The sequence below is a fragment of the Microcaecilia unicolor genome, chromosome 8 (assembly GCF_901765095.1).
Source record: "Microcaecilia unicolor chromosome 8, aMicUni1.1, whole genome shotgun sequence".
NCBI lineage: Eukaryota > Metazoa > Chordata > Amphibia > Gymnophiona > Siphonopidae > Microcaecilia > Microcaecilia unicolor.
In genome coordinates, this window is record NC_044038.1 from 71,776,046 (window position 1) to 71,798,128 (window position 22,083).

General features: G+C 45.7%; 1 protein-coding gene across 7 annotated transcripts in view; it reads right to left on the reverse strand.

The window, feature by feature from the left end:
• ARHGEF1 (Rho guanine nucleotide exchange factor 1) overlaps positions 1-22,083 on the reverse strand; it is a 187,669-nt gene that overhangs the window by 53,413 nt on the left and 112,173 nt on the right. For all 7 annotated transcript variants that reach the window (XM_030213024.1, XM_030213023.1, XM_030213027.1 and 4 more), the window contains 6 exons: positions 20,922-21,019; positions 20,556-20,648; positions 16,141-16,254; positions 14,815-14,913; positions 11,369-11,411; positions 10,987-11,092 (listed from right to left, as the gene is read on the reverse strand). In XM_030213024.1, coding sequence (XP_030068884.1) covers positions 10,987-11,092; positions 11,369-11,411; positions 14,815-14,913; positions 16,141-16,254; positions 20,556-20,648; positions 20,922-20,948 — 482 coding nt within the window. In that variant the 5' untranslated portion in view covers positions 20,949-21,019. The remainder of the gene's footprint in view (positions 1-10,986; positions 11,093-11,368; positions 11,412-14,814; positions 14,914-16,140; positions 16,255-20,555; positions 20,649-20,921; positions 21,020-22,083) is intronic.

Genomic DNA, 22,083 nt, shown 5'->3' on the forward strand with positions numbered 1-22,083 from the left:
AGTGAAGGAAATGCAATCTGCTAGCCAATTGGATATGGTGCGTTTCCCCACAGCCACTCCCCTCCTGTTGGGATCAAAAGAAACAAACAATTGGGCGGACTGTCTGTTGGGCTGTGTCCGCTCCAGATAGAAGGCCAATGCTCTCTTGCAGTCCAATGTGTGCAGCTGACGTTCAGCAGGGCAGGAATGAGGACGGGGAAAGAATGTTGGCAAGACAATTGACTGGTTCAGATGGAACTCCGACACAACCTTTGGCAAGAACTTAGGGTGAGTGCGGAGGACTACTCTGTTATGATGAAATTTGGTGTAAGGGGCCTGGGCTACCAGGGCCTGAAGCTCACTGACCCTACGAGCTGAAGTAACTGCCACCAAGAAAATGACCTTCCAGGTCAAGTACTTCAGATGGCAGGAGTTCAGTGGCTCAAAAGGAGGTTTCATCAGCTGGATGAGAACGACATTGAGATCCCATGACACTGTAGGAGGTTTGACGGGGGGCTTTGACAAAAGCAAACCTCTCATGAAGCGAACAACTAAAGGCTGTCCTGAGATCAGCTTACCTTCCACACGGTAATGGTATGCACTGATTGCACTAAGGTGAACCCTTACACAGAGTTGGTCTTGAGACCAGACTCAGACAAGTGCAGAAGGTATTCAAGCAGGGTCTGTGTAGGACAAGAGCGAGGATCTAGGGCCTTGCTGTCACACCAGACGGCAAACCTCCTCCATAGAAAGAAGTAACTCCTCTTAGTGGAATCTTTCCTGGAAGCAAGCAAGATGCGGGAGACACCCACTGACAGACCCAAAGAGACAAAGTCTACGCTCTCAACATCCAGGCCGTGAGAGCCAGAGACTGGAGGTTGGGATGCAGAAGCACCCCCTCGTCCTGTGTGATGAGGGTCGGAAAACACTCCAATCTCCACGGTTCTTCAGAGGACAACTCCAGAAGAAGAGGGAACCAGATCTGACGCGGCCAAAAAGGAGCAATCAGAATCATGGTGCCTCGGTCTTGCTTGAGTTTCAACAAAGTCTTCCCCACCAGAGGTATGGGAGGATAAGCATACAGCAGACCTTCCCCCAGTCCAGGAGGAAGGCATCCGATGCCAGTCTGCCGTGGGCCTGAAGCCTGGAACAGAACTGAGGGACTTTGTGGTTGGCTCGAGATGCAAAGAGATCTACCAAGGGGGTGCCCCACACCTGGAAGATCTGGCGCACTACTCGGGAATTGAGCGACCAGTCGTGAGGTTGCATAATCCTGCTCAACCTGTCGGCCAGACTGTTGTTTACGCCTGCCAGATATGTGGCTTGGAGCACCATGCCGTGACGGCAAGCCCAGAGCCACATGCTGACGGCTTCCTGACACAGGGGGCGAGATCCGGTGCCCCCCTGCTTGTTGATGTAATACATGGCAACCTGGTTGTCTGTCTGAATTTGGATAATTTGGTGGGACAGCCGATCTCTGAAAGCCTTCAGAGCGTTCCAGACCGCTCGCAACTCCAGAAGATTGATCTGCAGATCGCGTTCCTGGAGGGACCAGCTTCCCTGGGTGTTAAGCCCATCGACATGAGCTCCCCACCCCAGGAGAGACGCATCCGTAGTCAGCACTTTTTGTGGCTGAGGAATTTGGAAAGGACGTCCCAGAGTCAAATTGGACCAAATCGTCCACCAATACAGGGATTTGAGAAAACTCGTGGACAGGTGGATCACGTCTTCTAGATCCCCAGCAGCCTGAAACCACTGGGAAGCTAGGGCCCATTGAGCAGAGCTCATGTGAAGGCGGGTCATGGGAGTCACATGAACTGTGGAGGCCATGTGGCCCAGCAATCTCAACATCTGCCGAGCTGTGATCTGCTGGGACGCTCGCACCCGCGAGACGAGGGACAACAAGTTGTTGGCTCTCGCCTCTGGGAGATAGGCACGAGCCGTCCGAGAATCCAGCAGAGCTCCTATGAATTCTAGTCTCTGCACTGGGAGAAGATGAGACTTTGGATAATTTATCACAAACCCCAGTAGCTCCAGGAGGCGAATAGTCATCTGCATGGACTGTAGAGCTCCTGCCTCGGATGTGTTCTTCACCAGCCAATCGTCGAGATATGGGAACACGTGTACCCCCAGCCTGCGAAGTGCCGCTGCTACTACAGCCAAGCACTTCGTGAACACTCTGGGTGCAGAGACGAGCCCAAAGGGTAGCACACAGTACTGGAAGTGACGTGTGCCCAGCTGAAATCGCAGATACTGTCTGTGAGCTGGCAGTATCGGGATATGCGTGTAGGCGTCCTTCAAGTCCAGAGAGCATAGCCAATCGTTTTCCTGAATCATGGGGAGAAGGGTGCCCAGGGAAAGCATCCTGAACTTTTCCTTGACCAGATATTTGTTCAGGGCCCTTAGGTCTAGGATGGGACGCATCCCCCCTGTTTTCTTTTCCACAAGGAAGTACCTGGAATAGAATCCCAGCCCTTCCTGCCTGGATGGCATGGGCTCGACCGCATTGGCGCTGAGAAGGGCGGAGAGTTCCTCTGCAAGTACCTGCTTGTGTTGGAAGCTGTAAGACTGAGCTCCCGGTGGACAATTTGGAGGTTTTGAGGCCAAATTAAGGGTGTATCCTTGCCGGACTATTTGAAGAACCCACTGATCGGAGGTTATGAGAGGCCACCTTTGGTGAAAAACTTTCAACCTCCCTCCGACCGGTAGATCGCCCGGCACTGACACTTGGATGTCGGCTATGCTCTGCTGGAGCCAGTCAAAAGCTCGTCCCTTGCTTTTGCTGGGGAGCCGAGGGGCCTTGCTGAGGTGCACGCTGCTGACGAGAGCGAGCGCGCTGGGGCTTAGCCTGGGCCGCAGGCTGTCGAGAAGGAGGATTGTACCTACGCTTACCAGAAGAGTAGGGAACAGTCTTCCTTCCCCCATAAAAACGTCTACCTGTGGAGGTAGAAGCTGAAGGCTGCCGGCGGGAGAATTTGTCGAAAGTGGTATCCCGCTGGTGGAGCTGCTCTACCACCTGTTCGACCTTCTCTCCAAAAATATTATCCGCACGGCAAGGCGAGTCCGCAATCCGCTGCTGGATCCTATTTTCCAGGTCGGAAGCACGCAGCCATGACAGTCTGCGCATCACCACACCTTGAGCAGCGGCCCTGGACGCAACATCAAAGGTGTCATGCACCCCTCTGGCCAGGAATTTTCTGCACGCCTTCAGCTGCCTGACCACCTCCTGAAATGTTTGGCTTGCTCAGGAGGGAGCTTGTCCACCAAGCCCGCCAACTGCCGCACATTGTTCCGCATGTGTATGCTCGTGTAGAGCTGGTAGGACTGAATTTTGGCCACGAGCATAGAGGAATGGTAGGCCTTCCTCCCAAAGGAGTCTAAGGTTCTAGAGTCTTTGCCCGGGGGCGCCGAAGCATGCTCTCTAGAACTCTTAGCCTTCTTTAGGGCCAAATCCACAACTCCAGAGTCGTGAGGCAACTGAGTGCGCATCAGCTCTGGGTCCCCATGGATCCGGTACTGGGACTCGATCTTCTTGGGAATGTGGGGATTACTTAAAGGCTTGGTCCAGTTCGCCAGCAATGTCTTTTTTAGGACATGATGCATGGGTACTGTGGACGTTTCCTTAGGTGGAGAAGGATAGTCCAGGAGCTCAAACATTTCAGCCCTGGGCTCGTCCTCCACAACCACCGGGAAAGGGATGGCCGTAGACATCTCCCGGACAAAGGCCGCAAAAGACAGACTCCTCGTCAGAGAAATATCTGATGTCCTCCTCCTCCTCCCACGAGGCCTCACCATCGGTATCAGACACAAGTTCACGGACCTGTGTCTGAAGCCATGCCCGGCTCGACTCCGTGGAACCACAGCCACGGTGTGAGCGTCAAGAGGTAGACTCCCTCGCTCGCACCGGCGAAGCTCCCTCCACCGATGTCGTCGGGGAGCCTTCCTGGGAGGCGACCGCAGTCGGTACCGCAAGTGGCACTGATGTCGGAGACCTCACCCCGGGCAAGGGGCCAGCCGGCGCCTCACTCGACGGTACCGGTGGCGCAAGCACCCCCGGTACCGGAGGGGAAGGGCGCAACAGCTCTCCCAGGATCCCAGAGCGGCTGTAGAGAAAGACATGTAAGCCGATGCAGGTGTCGATGTCAGAGTCTGTTCCGGGCGTGGAGGCTGTTCCGGGCTGTCCAAGGTGGAGCGCATCGACACCTCCTTAACAGAGGGTGAGCGGTCCTCCCGGTGCCGATGCCTACTGGGTGCCGACTCCCTCGGCGACCCAGAGCTCTCGGTACCAACGCGGGAAGGAGACCGGTGTCGATGCTTCTTTGACTTTTTCAAACGAAGCATGTCACCGGAGCTTCCCGGTACCGACGAGGAGGATGTAGAATCCAGCCGTCGCTTCCTCGGGGCCAAGGCCGAAGAAGGTCGGTCTCGGGGGGGCTGTACCGCAGGAGCCCTCAGGGTAGGGGGAGACCCACCCGAAGGCTCACCACCACCAGCAGGGGAATGGACAGCCCTCACCTGCACTCCAGTCGAAGCACCACCGTCCGACGACATCAGCACTAGTGGAGGTCCCGGTACCACCGACGCCGACGCAGCCTTCCGATGTCTCGGCCCCGACGATGCAGAGGGTCAATGCCTCGATGCACTTGATGCAGTCGCGGCCGAGGGCGGAGGTCTTGACGCTGTCGACGTCGACGCACTCGATACTCCCGGTGCCGATGCCGACGAAGAGCCCGAGAACAAAACGTTCCACTGGGCCAATCTCGCTACCTGAGTCCTTTTCTGTAAAAGGGTGCAAAGACTACAGGCCTACGGGCGGTGCCCAGCCCCCAGACACTGAAGACACGACGCGTGCCTGTCAGTGAGCGAGATTACCCGGGCGCACTGGGTGCACTCCTTGAAGCCGCTGGGAGACTTCGATGACATGGGCGGAAAAATCACGCCGGCGAAATCAAAACTCGTAATTGCGGTAAGGCACCAAAAAGAAGGGGAAAAAAAATTCGACCCGAGGCCTCAAAAGGGCCTACCCCGAAAACGAAAGAAAACTTAACGGGGCAAAAACTGGAAATACGGGAAGGGGAAAAAGACCGAAAGGCCTTTCTCCGAAATCCTTTTTTTTTTTTTTTTTTTAAGTAACGAAAGGTCAAAAAGACACGTGAGGGTCAACATAAGGGGCGCGAACGGCGTAAACACGACCGAACCGAGCGCGGACAAAAGAAGACTGACGAACACGAGCCGGTTCGGGCGGGAAGATGGCCGCGCATGTGCGGTGCGCATGGGCGCGCGAGGACTAGCAAAGGCCTTTGCTAGTGAAGTTTCCGATTGGAGGGGCTGCCGTGGACGTCACCCATCAGTGAGAACAAGCAGCCTGCTTGTCCTCGGAGAAAGGGATTCAATCCATCGGGTTGGATTGGTCTAGCAGGATAATAATGAAGGGTTAATATTTACATTGCATTTATTAATAAAGGAAACAAAATCATAAATGCATAATACAATAAAACACATCATATATAATTTGTATAAAATAACAGCAGTCAAAGTCCTGACATGGTCAGGTTTTGGCGTGAAAGCCTGTGTCAGGAAGCGTTATGAGATGAATTTTATAAATTCAGCTCATAACGCTTCATAAAATGACAGCCAAAAACATGCAAATCTAAAAGCAGACCCTGAGAAACAGAAGTGGGGTACTGGCATAAACATGTGCACAGAAGCCTAGGGTAGGCCTAGCTTGTAAGAACTGCCATACCATGAGGATCTTCAAAAAACAGAATTAAAAGTTTTGCTTCAAAGCACCAAGCAGTTAATGTCTATACTGTAACTTAGAAAATATAAATTGTATTTGTTTGCTGTGTTTTTATTGTACTATTTATTGATTGGCCTATTTGGTGCTGCTGCTGCTTCACATGCAACTACTAACCAGTCATTCAAATATAGGAACACTTGTAAAAGTGTTTTCCCCTTCCTGATTTTCCCTATTATTCATATATGTCATATCGAATGCTTTCAGATCTTTGAACCTCAGCAAACACATAATAGTTTTTAAATTATTACTTCATTTATTTAAGGAACAAAGTTATCCCAACAACCGTATCACCCATGTGAGAAAGTAGCTGCCCTCTTAATCAACCAACTGACCAAATTTAATTGACATATGGAAAAAGAAGTAAATCAAGATATGCTGGGGTACCTATAAAGGTAGGTGTGATGAGTTAACAAACTTTTACATTTGATCTTGCTAGTGACTGGAACCCAGTGTTGTTCCATAATGAGGGGGGTATTATGAAGTAATCTCAAAACTGTTTTTCACCACTTGTAGCTGCTGCGTATTTCAAGAAACTGTACCCAGGAAAAAGCTGCAATAATCAAGGTAAATGAGAACTAATGAATGGAGTTAAGGTTTTAAGATATGAGAATCTAGATGTGGTCACTACGAGCAGATCGTTCTGACAGCCAAAACAGATCTCTTGACTACAGCTGAAATCTGAGGGACAAAATTTAACTTACCATGAGAAAAATGTCCAAAAAGAGAACAAATATCTTTGGTTGAAAAGAAAGCACCAGAGAATAAAAGGAATAGAGTGTTTCTTTTCTCAAAAACTAGACAGATTTGGATTCTAGATCCCAGTTAGCAATACATGCTAGACTCTGGACTAAACTTTTCTGAAAAAGATATCCCAGTGTTCTGAGATAAGGAGTTGAATATCATTGAAAAGAGTGAGGAATGATATCGGAGAAGGAAGATGTTCTTTTTCTTCTCATTAGCAAACATTCAAGGTTAGAATGTGAAGTGGAAGGAAAACTGTAAGGAAAGGGTGAGATAAGAAGTTGTACATCGTTGAAAAAGACAGAGGAGTGATATCTGAGGGGAAGATTTTCTTTTTTTTTCTTCTCATTAGAAGAAGTTCAAGGTTTGAATGTGAAGTGAAGTGAAAGGAAAACTGGAAGGAAAAGGGCCCATCTAATACTATGACACTGTTGTGATACTTTGTTGTCGGAAGTGGACTCTGGTCCTTGAAAGCTCCACCTGCCTCTGCCGTTTTTATCTGAGCCAGCTGCTCTGAATCCTACCCTCAGGAAGGATTCTCAGTGCCTGACCAAATATGTGCTGACATGTTGGTAATCTGTTTCCACACCTGTAGTTCTGCTCTGTGACCAGAATGACTGTTCTCAGGGTTTGCTCAGAGACCTCAATACCCAGGTTCTGCGTTGATGGATGTAGCACCTACTGGTTTGCTATGTAATGCAATCTAGATAGCGTGGCATCTATATTTGGCGTTGACCCTCTTGTGCAAAGGTTATGGCACAGAGTTTAAGGAACACCACTGATATCCAATTGTGCTGGACAATGACTACATCCCAGTTGCCTCATGTGATGCAGAACATTTCGAGATTTGAGACTTTACTGCCTGCTTATTTGCAGTAGATTCCTGTGCCAAGTGTACTGCCAGTTTAAATGTGCAGAATGCACAGGCCCTCAGACATTTTGCTACAACTGTAGCAATTGTCTACATTATGTGCTAGACCTAGGGGAAAAAAGGCAGATCCTGTGCCCATCCTTGAGGCCCATTTTTCTACCACAGGTGGGAAGACACCTAAGAATATAAGAACATAAGTATAGCCATACTGGGTCAGACCAATGGTCCATCTAGCCCAGTATCCTGTTTCCAGCAGTGGCCAATCCAGATCACAAGTACCTGGCAGAAACCCAATTAGTAGCACCATTCCATGCTACCAATCCCAGGGCAAGCAGTGGCTTCCCCCATGTCCGTCTCAATAACAAGACTTTTCCTCCAGGAACTTGTCCAAACCTTTTTTAAACCCAGATACGCTAACCACTTCTACCACATCCTCCGGTAATGAGTTGAAGAGCTTAGCTAATCTTTGAGTGAAAAAATATTCCCTCCTATTTGTTTTGCGTGTCCCCTGATCTTTGTACTTTTTGAATGAGTGAAAAATTGATTCATCTCCACCCACTCCACACCACTCAGGATTTTGTAGATCTCAATCATATCTCCCCTCAGTCATCTCTTTTCCACGTTGAAGAACCCTAACCTCTTTAGCCTTTCCTCATATGGAAGCAGTTTCATCTCCTGTATCATTTTGGTCACTCTCCTTTAACCTTTTCTAATTCTGCTATATCTTTTTTGAAATACAGCAACCAGAATTGAACACAATACTCAAGGTAAGATCGCATCATGGAGTGATGCAGAAGCATAATAATATTTTTTGTTTCATTTTTCATCCTTCTGCTAAGTATTCGTAGCACCCTATTTGCTTTCTTGGCTGCCGCCATACACTGGGCAGAGAATTTCAGCTTATTTTCTACAATGACATGTAGGTCTTTTTCTTGAATGCTGACTCCTAAAGTGGACCCTAGCATCAGATAACAGTCACTACTTTTTCAAGAATGTTCCTTCATCTCTTACAGTTTTCATAATATGTATTATACATTAACTTGTACTGTTTATTACTTATGTAAGCCACATAGAGCTGAATAATTGTATTCGGATAATGTGTGATACAAATATCAAATAAATAAATAAATTATGATTCGGATTATTCTTCCCAATGCAAAGGGAAGAATTACTTTGCATTTGTCTATATTAAATTTCATCTGCCATTTGGATGATCAGTCTTCCAGTTTCCCAAGGTCTTCCTGCAACTTTTCACAATATGCATGCGTTTTGACAACTTTGAATAGTTTCGTGTCATCTGCAAATTTAATCACCTCACTCATTCCAATTTCCAGATAATTTATAAATATGTTAAGTAGCAACGGTCCCAGTACAAATCCCAGCGGCACTCAACTATCAGCACCCTCCTCCACTGAGAAAAATGGCTGGATCACCCCTGGAACCCTTTTTAAAAATCGGCATCACATTGGCCACTCTCCAGCTTTCAGGTACTATGGACAATTTTAACGACAGGTTACAGATAATTAGCAGATCAGCAATTTCATGTTTGAGTTCTTTCAATACAGTGGGGTGTATACCATCCGGTCCAGGTGATTTATCACTCTAACTTGTCAATTTGGCTCAGTATGTTTTCCAGGTTCACCAAGATTTCCTTCAGTACCTCCATTATCGTCACACCTGAAAACCATTTTCCGTATAGGTATGTCTTTTATCATCTTCAGTAAAGACCAAAGCAAAGAATTGATTCAATCTCTTTACTATGGCCTTGTCCTCCCCGAGTGCTCCTTCCTTAATGATCCCACAGATTCCTGCTTCTCATATACCTGAACAAAGCGTTACTATGAGTTTTTGTCTCCACGACAAGTTTTTCTTCATATTCTCTTTTAGCCTTCGTTATCAATGCTTTGCATCTGGCTTGTCAGTGCTTATGTTGCTTCTTATTTTCTTCATTCAGATACTTTTTCCATTTTTTTGAAGGATGTACTTTTGGCTGTAATAGGCTCTTTCACCTCACCTTTTAACCATGCTGGCTGCCAGTTGCTCTTTTTCTTACCTTTGTTAATACTTGGAACATCTAATCTGGGCTCCCACGATGGTATTTTTAAACAATATCAATACCTGATTTAAAGTTCTAACCTTTGCGGCTGATCCTTTCAGCTTCATTTTAACCATTTTCCTCATTTTGTCATAGTCACCCTTTCGAAAATTAAAAACTGCTACAGTAGATTTCCTTAGAGACTTCACTCCAAATATCAGATCAAATTTGATCATAATTTGATCATGTTACGATCACTGTTTCCCAGCAGATCCAACACAGTGACCTCTCATACTATGCCCCGCATCTCACTAAGGATTACTGTAGATCCAAAATAGCTCCCCCTCTTGTTGGTTCCTGGACCAGTTGCTCCAAGAAGCAGCCATTTATTACACCTAGAAATTTTACCTCCCTAGCAGTCCCTGATGAAACACTGAATTGAATTTATCTAGTCAAAATTAGGATAATTGAAATCACTCATTATTATAGCATTGCTCAATTTGCATCCTTTACTCTGTTCTCCCACTGAACAATCCTGGCTTTCTTTCACCAATAAAGAAATCTCTCTAGTGAGGTCCCCTAAAGATCCTGTTTCAATAATATCCTTCAAGGATACTCCACACTGAACCATGCGCTCCCGGGGCAACTGTCGGCTCCCCCCCCCCCCCCCCCCATTTTAGTTTAAAAGCTGCTCTATCTCCTTTTTAAATGTTACCACCAGCAGTCTGCTTCCATTCCCATTAAAGTGGAAACCATCCTTTCAGAACAGTCTCCCCCTTTCCCAGAATGTCACACAGTCCCTGACAAATCTAAATCCCTCATCCCTGCACCGTCTCAATCACATATTGAAACTGCAGAGCTCTGCCTACCTCTTGGGTCCTGCGCGTGGTACGGGGAGCATTTCTGAAAACGATACCCTGGAAGATCTATATTTCAGCTTTTTACCTAGGAGCCTAAATTTGGCTTCCAGAACCTCCCTCCCACATTTTCCTATGTCACTGGTACCCACATGTACAAAGATGGCCGGCTCCTCCCCAGCACAATCTAAAATCCTATCTAGATTACACATGAGGTCCGCCACCTCATGAAGTTGCTCTTTTAACATGTCAAAGAATACAGCAGCTAAGTTAAAACATAGTGATTCGGAAGAGAAAAATAGAAAAGGGGCTAGTTCTAGAAGGATTTTTTTTTTTTTTTTGAATGGCAGAAAAGACTGAAGAAAGATGAAAAGACCACGAAAACAAAAAAAAAAAAGGCTGCAGGGGTTGAGAGAGCTTTAAGCATGTCAATTTAGTAGAGCTATGATGAACAAATTGAAGTACCTCCATGGGGCGCGGCACACATACTCAGAAAGGTTTCCACTAGTTTCTAAACTACAGAACACCATTAGATGATGTGAGCCACTTGTGTGACTGATTCAGCTTCCTTGTTGATGGAGAAAGTAGCATGTCAGTAAGTATAAGCTAACAGCAGTGTACCCCAAGGGCCGTCTGTAAGAGCAGCCTACAGGGAAAGAAGAATGGGTTCACATATCGGTCGCAAAAACTTCTGCAGACATACCTAAAATCCTCCAGCTGCCGGTTAACCTCCTGGAACTGATGGCTCTGAATCGACTGGATGTACTTCTTCTGGGTTTCTTCAGGGAACAGTTCTGGCCTTGTGCGATCTACATAGGAATAGATCAGAATGTGGAAGTCACACATTACACAGAGCTGAAACCCTGGCAGGATTTTCCCCGCTCCACCTCTGCTATCAGACTGCCAATTAATGTTGCATGTTCAATAACATGATAAGGACTTCAGACAAATTCCAGCTCTGGCCACTGGATGTCTCACCAGTCCACACAGCAGAAGTGTGTCATATTCATTTTAATTAGCTCTACAGTCTGTAGGTTGCTGATGTAGTTTTTCTTGTGCAATATTGTGAACACAGAGCTCCTTACCCAGCTCAAAGGAAATGGTCGATGGCACTGGTACACGCAGAATCTAGAAGGAGAAAGAGAAGTTTGCATGACAATTAGAGGGCTTTAGAATTTAAGTATTTAGCTCACGTCTTTTTCCAAGGCAAGTTATATATCTGGGTACAGTTGGGTAAGTAGGAAGCCTTCCACAGGAGCATTGAGGCAGAAATTCCCTCCAGAGAGGACATCTCCAGGATGGTGCAAATGGAACCACTGCATCAATCTAAAGAAAGTTCTACCTTGCCTAGGACTGAAGGAAGGGGAGGAGAGCAGACATGTCTGCTCACACACAGGGCTCTTGGGAGAGAAGCGAGGGGACATGTTAACTTCTGCTTAGGGAGAGCAGGTGTAGAACTAAAATATGGGGCTGCAAGGAGTAGCAGCAGCAGAAGTGCAAAGGGAAGAAGAAGCAATGTCAGACTGTGAGCACATTCATCTTTGCCTGCTCCCATGCTGTCGTTGCCATTGTCATGTTGTGGAAAGGTGCTCAGTTGAAAGAACTAGCCACCTGCAGACCCCAGTGTGTTATGTCCCAACTCGCCTGGAAAACCAGGGATACCGAACATAGGACAGAGTGAAGGATATGATGGGTGGGGGGCTCAGAGAAGGAGAGGGTGCTGGAAGTTCTTTTCTGGAAAGTGAACATTATTTTGCTCTGTGCTTTGGGAAACTTAAAAGATTGGGGTTTAAAGGAGGAATTGTGGGTTATTGATAGGCAGAATAAAAATATAAAAAAGCAAACAATCAACTAGTCTCCATACTCTTTCCCCTCTAGTTTTAAAACTTTAACTTTGTACCACAGCTTTAACAGATGGCCTCTAGCAGGCACAGCAGGACCTAGTTTAGTCTCCAAGAACTTCTGCCCTGGCGGGAAGGGTTAGGACAGCTGTTGTAGTTGATGATTCGATCATTAGGTATGTAGATAACAGGGTGGCTGGTGGACATGATGATCATCTGCTCACTTGCCTGCCTAGTGCGAAGGTGGATCTCACGCATCATCTAGACAGGATCTTAGTGCTGGGAAGGAGTCAGTTGTCTTGGTACATGTGGGTACCAGATTAGGGGGGGGGGAGACCATTTTGGATCTGGTCCTTGGTGGCATGCAGGGCATAGTGCGAGAGGTGGTGGTGTTGGGTCCCCTGGGAAACAGTGATCAAAACATGATCAAGTTTCAGCTACTATCTTAGATGAACCCACAAAGGAAATCTACTGTTGCTGCATTTAATTTTCAAAATGGTGACTGTAATAAAATGAGGGAAATGGTTAAAAAGAAACTAAAAGGACCAGCTGCTAAAGTTAGGACACTAAATCCGATGTGGACGTTATTCAAAAAATACCATCTTGGAAGCCCAGTCCAGATGCTAAAACTCATAGTAACAACTTTTTCAGGTACATCAAAAGCAGAAAGCCTGTGAGGGAATCTGTGGGACCATTAGATCACAAAGGAGTAAAAGGGGCACTCAGGGAGGACAAGGCCATAGCGGAGAAATTGAATGAATTCTTTGCTTCAGTCTTTAAGGAAAAAGATGTAAGAGAGCTGCCTTGAAATGGTTTTCAAGGATGATGATGCGGAGGAACTGAAAAAAATCTTGGTGAACCTGGAAGATGTACTGAGCCAAACTGACAAATTAAAGAGCAGTAAATCACCTGGACTGGATGGCATACATCCAAGGGTACTCAAAGAACTCAAGCATGAAATTGCATGTAATCTGTTGTTAAAATCATCCGTAGTACCTGAGGATTGGAGGGTGAACAATGTGACACCTATTTTTAAGGTTCCAGAGGTGATCAGGGAAATTACAGACCGGTAAGCCTGACGTCAGTGCCGGGCAAAATAGTGGAAACTATTATAAAGAATAAAATTACAGAACACATAGACAAACGTGGTTTAATGGGACAGAATCAGTATGTGTTCAGCCAAGGGAAGTCTTACCTCACCAATTTGCTTCATTTCTTTGAAAGCGTGAATAAATATGTGAATAAACGTGAGCCAGTTGATGTAGTGTATCTAGATTTTCAGAAAGCTTTTGATAAAGTTCCTAATGAGAGACTCCTGAGAAAATTAAAGAGTCATGGGATAGGAGGCAAGGTTCTGGTGTGGATTAGGAATTGGTTATTGGACAGAAAACAGAGGGAAGGGTTAAATGGTCATTTCTCTCAATAGAGTGAATAGTGGAGTGTCACAGGGATCTGTACTAGGACTGGTGCTATTTAACATACTTATAAATGATACGGAAATCAGAATGACGAGTGAGGTGATTAAATTTGCAGATGATACAAAACTATTCAAGGTTGTTAAAACACATGCGGACTGTCAAATGTTGCAGGAAGATCTTCGAAAATTGGAAGACTGGGCATCCAAATAGCAGATGAAATTTAATGTGGACAAATGCAACGTGATGCACATTGGAAAGACTAATCCGAATCATAGTTACCTAATGCTAGGGTCCACTTTGGAGGTCAGCACTCAAGAAAAAGATCTAGGTTTCGTTGTAAATAATATGCTGAAATCTTCTGCTCAGTGTACGGTGGCGGCCAAGAAAGCAAATAGAATGCTAGGAATTATTTCTGCCAGGTACCTGTGACCTGGCTTGGCCACAGTTAGGAAACCATGGTCATACCAATGATCATACTGGTCATACCAATGGTCCATCTAGCCCAGTATCCTACTGGGCTAGATGGACCATTGGTATGACCAGTATGTTACTCTTATGTTCTTATGTAAGAGACAACAGAGACAGATGATTGAGAGGAAACAAGAGGAAGACGCAAGATATGCTGGGAGGGATGTATATAAATTGAGAGATAGGTTGGGGTAATGAGAGGTGAAATGTGTGGCACTGGAATGAAGGAGTGACATGAAATAAAAAGTTACTTTCAGATCCTGCACTATATAGCAAGCCCTCTTTTTAATTTTGCCTTTTGCAGGGGATTAGGAAGGGTCTTTCATGCACACACAAACACGACAGCCCAAGTCTAGATTACAGACTTCATGGAGATACACACCCTAGTGTGGTGTACAGATATAGAAAGCCCTGCAGTTCATTATAGTACTAGGCCCTGCTCCATTCTAAAAGATGGCACTGCCTATAGGTATTGTGTAAAGTATGTGGTATGCGACCCTTAACCTTACAGGATTCATGCCACACTTCCACTAGGTAGAAGGCAACATTTAATCCATAGGGAGCAAAATGGGGGATGACTCTCGGGCCACAGCCTTACCCCTATTTTGCCCAACACAGCATCAACAACTAGAGAGCTTGAAGATTTGGCTGGAAAGTGGTTTGTTTTGTCCCTCCAACTGAAAAGGTTTTTTTCTGCCTCAAGAATATTATTGAGATGACTGGGAAGAGGAAAAGGAGAGAGAGGTCTTGTGTCATTATTTGAAGCTAAGGCTTGAGAAAGCAAAAACCCGTCACAATACTCACCGCTCCCTTATCCAAAAATGTATGATAAAAATCTACAAACTGCTTCTTGCTTTCTTTGGAACTGAGGTTTTTCATTAGCTCCGCATGGAGGTAGCACAGCTAGGAAAGAGACAGGAGAGAGGAATTAAATACATACAAGCACATAAACTGTGTCGGTGGAGGTCGTGACATACCCCGTCACCAAAATCCTCAAACCAGCTGCACTTTCAGCACAGAAAGGAAAACAAGAATATGGGAGAAGTCCAGATCCAGGGCAAGGGAAGAAGTTTGCTGCAGATGCCAAATTGGGTAGTCGACAGAGCAGACACACACAAACAAAACTTTTTCCACAGGCTGGCACATGTGCCCACAGTACCTTTCTGCCAAACAGCATGACTAGATCTACAGCTCAATAAAAGCAGAATATGCAAAAGCAGATTTTCAAGACATCTGCAATAAATATGCATGAGAGAGATTTGCATTGTATGCAAATCTATGTTATGCAGATTTACTTGAAAAGTGCCCCAAGGACTAGGTTGAAAACCCCTGCTCTAGGGAATGAACCTAATACCCTTACAATTATAACAGGAACTGCCAGGGTTCCAGCCCTAGGTAATTACCAGACATGATTTTCACAGAATATGACAATAACCCTGTAAAACCACTCTTCCACCTGCCCCCTTCAAACCACAGCAATACAAACTGGGAGCAATGATAGCACCCACCAGCATGCAGAAAGGTACAGCAAGAAGGCAGCTTTCCAGAAAAGAAACTGCTGAGGTCTGTGCAGGGACTGAGCAAAGGAAAGAGCACCTCAATAACTTGTACCCACAAAACAGAAAAAAAGTGAGTCAGAGTCCTGGACACACTCAGTGCATGTCTGTAGTTCGCATACATAAAAACACACACAGGAGTACACAGCACACCTGAAGTTCCCCAAGATGTTGCATCTGTAAGTCAGGGCGAGAGGACAAAAATAGATAGCAATGAAGACAATGCACTCAATGGTATGACCTGGTGTCCCCATAGAGTCACAGCTGTACAAGATCCACTGTGAACCACATTCCAGCCTCCTTCTCAATTCTTTGCAATGGGCAGTTCTCGGTACTGGGAGAGCCCAGACAGGGAAAAGAACAAGAGATAAAACTATTATCTTCCCAAACTGACATGCAGAGACAGTGCTTATGCTGTTAAATCTCCATACTCATCCAGCTGTCCTTCCCTCCCTCCCTCCCTTTGAACGGAAGAGGCTGTCACAGAGAGCGTGAGAGAGATATCAGATCTAAGCCCAAAAGAAGCCCACATAAGCAATGGATTGGCTTGCTCTGACCCACAATGGGAACTTACCAGAGGGCTGCAGTCGAACTGTAGAACGACATGTTGCAGGAAGACCATGATGTAGGCTGGATGCTCTTTTACCAGTTCAATGCTCTGAAAGTAGCTGCTTTGGTCATCTACAGCCTAAACGGAGGGAAGGAAGGAACAGCAAAGAAACACACTTATTATATTACGTATAAAAGAAGACCACAGGGAAAGGTGACCCCAAAGAGAAAAAATGCAAAGCGGCTTCATCTTGGATCACAGACGTTATTTCCCTGTCCTAATTTGTACATAATAATTCTGGTATTAATCTTCCTACTGCTTCAACAGGAATACCAAAAATTGTGCACCCTCTTTTTTCCTGCAGGAGAAGGGTACCAGGTCTTTATCTAGACATGTTACCGCATCTTCTCCTTTCCACAACATGGCGTTGCCTATCCATGATTGGCTGTGGTCTGACTCATACCAGCATAGACCAGGGTGGAAGGCGAAGGAGAGGCGTGAACCACCTCACACAGATATGGATTTGCTTGTCTATATTCACATTCAGCAAAAATGTTCCCCTTTATGAAAGTACCAAGTCATTAAAAGACTTCTTGGTGTTGCCGCGCTTGGTCCATGAGGACCAAGCGGGATTTATAGCAAATAGGCAAACTTTTGATAACATGAGACGAGCACAATATATATTGGACAGAATCAAACAGGTGGGACAACCGGCGATCTTTCTCTCACTGGACGCTGAGAAGGCATTTGATAGAGTGCTATGGCCCTATTTGTTTGCATTGCTGAAGAAAGTGGGCATTAGTGGGCAATGGCGCTCTATCGTCACCCTATGTCTCAGTTACGAATTAATGGTACATACACTGATTCATTTGAATTGTTTAGAGGTACTAGGCAGGGGTGTGCCTTGTCCCCGCTATTGTTCGCATTAGCTATGGAGCCACTGGCAATCTTGGTTAGACAAGATCCAGAGGTGCAGGGCATTCGAATAGGGCGGCAAGAAACTAAAATTATGCTTTATGCTGATGATGTCCTGCTTACACTTTCACAACCTGAATCCTCACTGAGAGCAGTGATGACGATACTTCAGGGGTATGGACAAATCGCAGGTCTCAAGATTAACACTCAAAAATCAGAACTCATGCCAATACAATGCTCTGCAGGGTTACAAGAGGAAACACAATCTCTCTTTCCTTTTCAATGGTCTCCTAAATTTATTAGATATTTGGGGGTTAATTTAACACCAGATACGGGGGATTTATACCAAGAGAACTTTGTCCCTAAAATGCGGGAACTCCTGCAAGAATTAGAGAGATGGGGGGGGGGCTGCAAATGTCATGGATGGGCAGAATAGCAGCGGTAAAGATGACAATGCTTCCCAAGTTGCTTTACTTATTTATGGCGGTGGCTGTCTCTGTGCCACATAACTTCTTTCACACACTTAATAAGAAAATGTTCGCCTTTATTTGGCGCAAGAGGCCACCCCGAGTGAACCGCAGAATACTATATCAATTAAGAAAGGATGGGGGCATGGGGGTACCGAATTTGGGGCTTTATTACAGAGCTGCTCTGTTTCAAATGCTAGCCACGGTGCAGAGGGGTCCAAATAAGCTGTGGACCTATGCAGCGCAGTGGGGGTTGAAGGGGGTGCCGATATGGGCGGTGTCGTGGCTTCCCCTACAATTGCTGAGGGGACTCATATCAGGATTGACGGGCCCAATGAGGGTGGCGCTAGAAGAATGGGCAAGATGTAGAGCAGCATGGTTCCCGGGGCGTAAATATCATCTGACTACGCCCATAATATATGCTACAGATTTTGTCCCTGGGAGGAGAGAAGGGGTGTATGGGCACTGGTCAGCGGCTTCTCTGCGACTGTTGGGTCAGGTATGGGAGGACGGGAAATGCCATTCGTTTGAAACTTTAAAAGAGGAATTTGGCTTGGGGGACAGAGACAGGTTTCATTATATGCAGATCAGAGACTTTGTGCAGAAGAAAAGCCAGAGAAGATCTGTCTCTGGTGGCCACGGAGCTTGAAATGGCAATGAGATCTGGGGAAGGTAAAGGAGGGATTTCCCGAATTTATAGAGCTTTACTTCATAAGTCCCAACCATTAAAAATGTGTATTAATAAATGGGAGTCCCTATTGGGTTCTACATATGAACCAGAAACTTGGAAAAGGATATTTAAACGACTACTGTCATTTTCTGTGGCTACCCCCTTATTGGAAAATGGATATAAAATGCTGTATCAATGGTATATGACTCCCAGTAGGCTGTCCCGTATGTTTAAAACGGGAAGGGCAAGTTGCTGGCATAATTGTGGGGCGGAAGGAACGTTTTGGCATATATGGTGGGACTGTCCGAGGATACAGCAGTTCTGGCAAGATTTACAGATGAGACTGCAGAATGGCCTTGGAGCTGAGGTTGTACTAACTCCTGGGCTGTGCTTATTGAACATCCCGTTAAGGGAGGGTCGTGGCTTACGTCATGGGCCCCTATCATACATTGTAACTGCAGCCAGGATTCTAATTGCAAGATATTGGAAGCAATTGGCGACTCAAGTATTGATTAAAATGGACTATTGCTGTTTGATGGACAAACTTACAGCCCTAAGCACTGCCATTTCCTCCCCTCACCCTCCCCACTGACAGTTTGAACTTCGTGGGTGTGGCTTGGATCTCTTTCAGGGAGAGAAAACTAACAACTTATAGCAGCAGCTTCAGAGAGCATTTTCCATCTCACAGATAGGCTGCAGAGAATACCTTCTCCTGCTTTAGACTTAATCCTACCCACCCTACCCCTCTACCCACCCACCCCTAGAGTGACATGTCTTATATAACCTCCCTATCAACCCACTCATTACTTTACCTCACCCATTTCTATTCTTCTATCACCTTCTCCCACTACTCCAACCAGAGTTACACCTAATCACACTGACCACCCTTCAACATCTTCTGTCCTTCTGTGACTGTTCTCTTGTGCTTGACTGCTTAAATATTTTAAATTTAAATGCTTTACTTTTTGTCTATTAGATTGTAAGCTCTTTGAGCAGGGACTGTCTTTCTTCTGTGTTTGTACAGCGCTGCGTACACTTTGTAGCGCTCTAGAAATGTTAAATAGTAGTAGTAGTAGTAGGGGGCATGGTGAGATTTGCAAAAACATGGTCCTCCTATGTGGAATGGCGAGGATTAACGGGGTGACATATGTATAGTGAGGATGCTCTGTTGTAGGGGGAGTTGGATGTATACCTGAGATGCCTGGGGGGGGGGGGGGGGGAGGGGGGTGGAGGGAGGTTGTGGATTCATATATGAGAAAGCTTTGTGATAAATGTGTTTAGCTATATGGGATGTATGTAAAGAAAAAAGTTAATAAAAAGAATTATAAAAAAAAAAAAAAAGACTTCTTGGTGGGCTGCCACTTGCATGATGGCTTCTTGTCAGAGTAGTAGCGGGGTGGTTTGTCATTGTCTTACTGAATCATCTTTATCCCCAGGCTAAGGCTGGGTACTCATTTACCAACCAAAAGTGGATGGACAACTGAGTTGGTCAGATGCAGGCTCTCTTATAGAAATCCCAGTAGACCTCTACTAAAAACAGAAGCCTACTGCAGCTGGGGAACAACGTCAGGTCTTCTCTTTGGGGATATTCCAATGTGCTACCTATTTTCAATCCCATTTTCAGGCATTTAGAGTTGCCAACTAGCTCCAGATCCACTTGACAAGGTTGATCCAGGATAGGGGTTACCCCACTGCATGCTGGGACTCGTCTTGCTTTTCTTAGGGCATGCAGATGGGGAATCAGAACTACAAGTCCCTACATGCAATGGGGGGAACTCACAACCAGATTGACAGTGTCAGCGGTTTTCACAGCCTGCTTACTTTGCAGATGCAAAGGACACAGGTTTAAAAAGTGCACGGTGACGGTGATGTCAAGATGAAAGCCCCGTGTATATACAAATCTATATATATATACTATCTATATATATATACACACACACACATGCATACACCTGTAAGTATGCCCACCTCAGGCTCTGCAACTTTTCCCCACGAAGTGAATGGAAATATTAAAAGGAGGTTTTTTTCCATGGGTAAACACCTTTATACCACAGAAATCCCTTTGAAAATAGCTCTTTAACATTTTCCCAGGCCTCTGGGGACAGGGTGCTGAGAATATCTAGTTCTTTTTACCAGAGGCTAGGGAGGAGAGCCAGAGAAGCTGCCATCAACCACGAACATGAAACTCAAAAGAGCAGGAAATAAAAATATAAGAAGCCAACACACATTTTAACAAAATAAAGAGCATAATTTAAAATAAAAGAGTTTTAAAAAAACTGAGAAAAGAGAATATTTCCCTAACTTTTAATGTCTGACCAGTCCCAAAGTTTACCAAAATATATTTTCACCCCTGTGACCCCCTTCCCTAGAAATAGAGAATGTCTTACTGGGTCTATATCGTTCTCAAAGTCCTCATCTTCAGCCCCAATGATATCCATGGCTGACCCTGTTCCCTTCACGTGGCCCCCAAACATGAGGCTCTGTGAAGGAAGAGAGAAAGAAAAAAAAAATATGATGAACATTAGTGCTTCAATGAGGGCTCTACGCAGAGGCAGATCCTTACAAGAGTAGGATAGGATGCTAAACCTATTCACAGGCCATGTGCACCCTAAGAAATATGCATTTGAGAGTTAAATTTATGTATACAACAATGCTGTTTATAGTTTTTCTTCCTCCTTACAACCTTCCCCTTGAGGGTAGCCCTCTCTAGAGGCTGAATTCCCTTCATGTGTAAGGTGCATTAGGTCACTTACTCCATTATAAGTATCCTCAGCGTCCATTCTCCCACTCCAGGAGAATCAGCTACACCTTCACCTGAAGTTCAGGCCCAGGATAGACATGCACTTCAAACCTGCCAACAATAGACAGACACAGTCAGTAATCTGACTTGATTCATAAGAACCTTCCCAAGCATCCCCTTTGCAATATGTATACTGTTGAAGGGCACTGCTTCCATTCTGTGATCAGGACACACAGGGAGGTTATCTCTAATGCAAGATAGCCTGTCTCCTGAAGTAAGCACCAGTTGACAACTTCTGCCACATTGAATTCTTGGATATGAAGTACTTCAACAAAAGCAAAGTTCCACAATGCTTTGCCGGAGCTGGGAGTTCAGTAATCCAAACTTGGAGAATGCTCCTTGGGTGCTTGCAGTAGGACGGAAGGGGGACACAGTGAACAGAAAGATCTAGCTCCCGGGTCCTGGATCTACTAAAAGGGGAGCGTAAAGCTTGGAAATTCATTGCTTTGTAGGTGCAGCAGCTGAAAATGTACGGAGGGCAGCCAAGACACATGGAAAAACTGCAGTAAGGTACAGTTGCTTCCAGTAGCTGCATAGCACCGAGGTGTCATAGTTAGAATCTGCTGGGGGGGAGGGGGCAGAGGAACAACGAAAGAGCAATAATGAAGAAAAATCAATGGAAAAACAGAGGAAAAAGACATGAATTGCTCAGTGGAAACTGCCCCTCAGCTTCTCTAGTTTAACACGACCTTTTAAGGCTTTACTCCAACCCACTTCCTCTCCTCCCCCTCTCTGTCTGCTACTCTCTCCTACAGATAATATGGCTGCTGTTAAGTAACCAAAGCTCCCCCAGAGACATGCTTGAAAAGGGGAAGGAAAGAGTCAGAGCACTTAGGGGAAGAAAGTGTGTTTGGGGGGGGGGGGGGGGGAGGAGGGAGAGGTAAGGGAAGAATGTCAGGTAAAGCCAAAGTAAGTGAGGTCCACAGGGTCACCCCACCTCAGTTATCCCTATCTCCTCTGTGTTAGGGCCCTGATTTTATACGGGACCCTAGGATGTCACAGCATTCTGTTCCACACAATGGCCATTATCTCTGTGGTTTAGTGCCTGCCAGATTAAAGTGATGCCGTTCATCTTTACAATAATGAACTTCTTTAGTACCTGAATATGCTGGGAA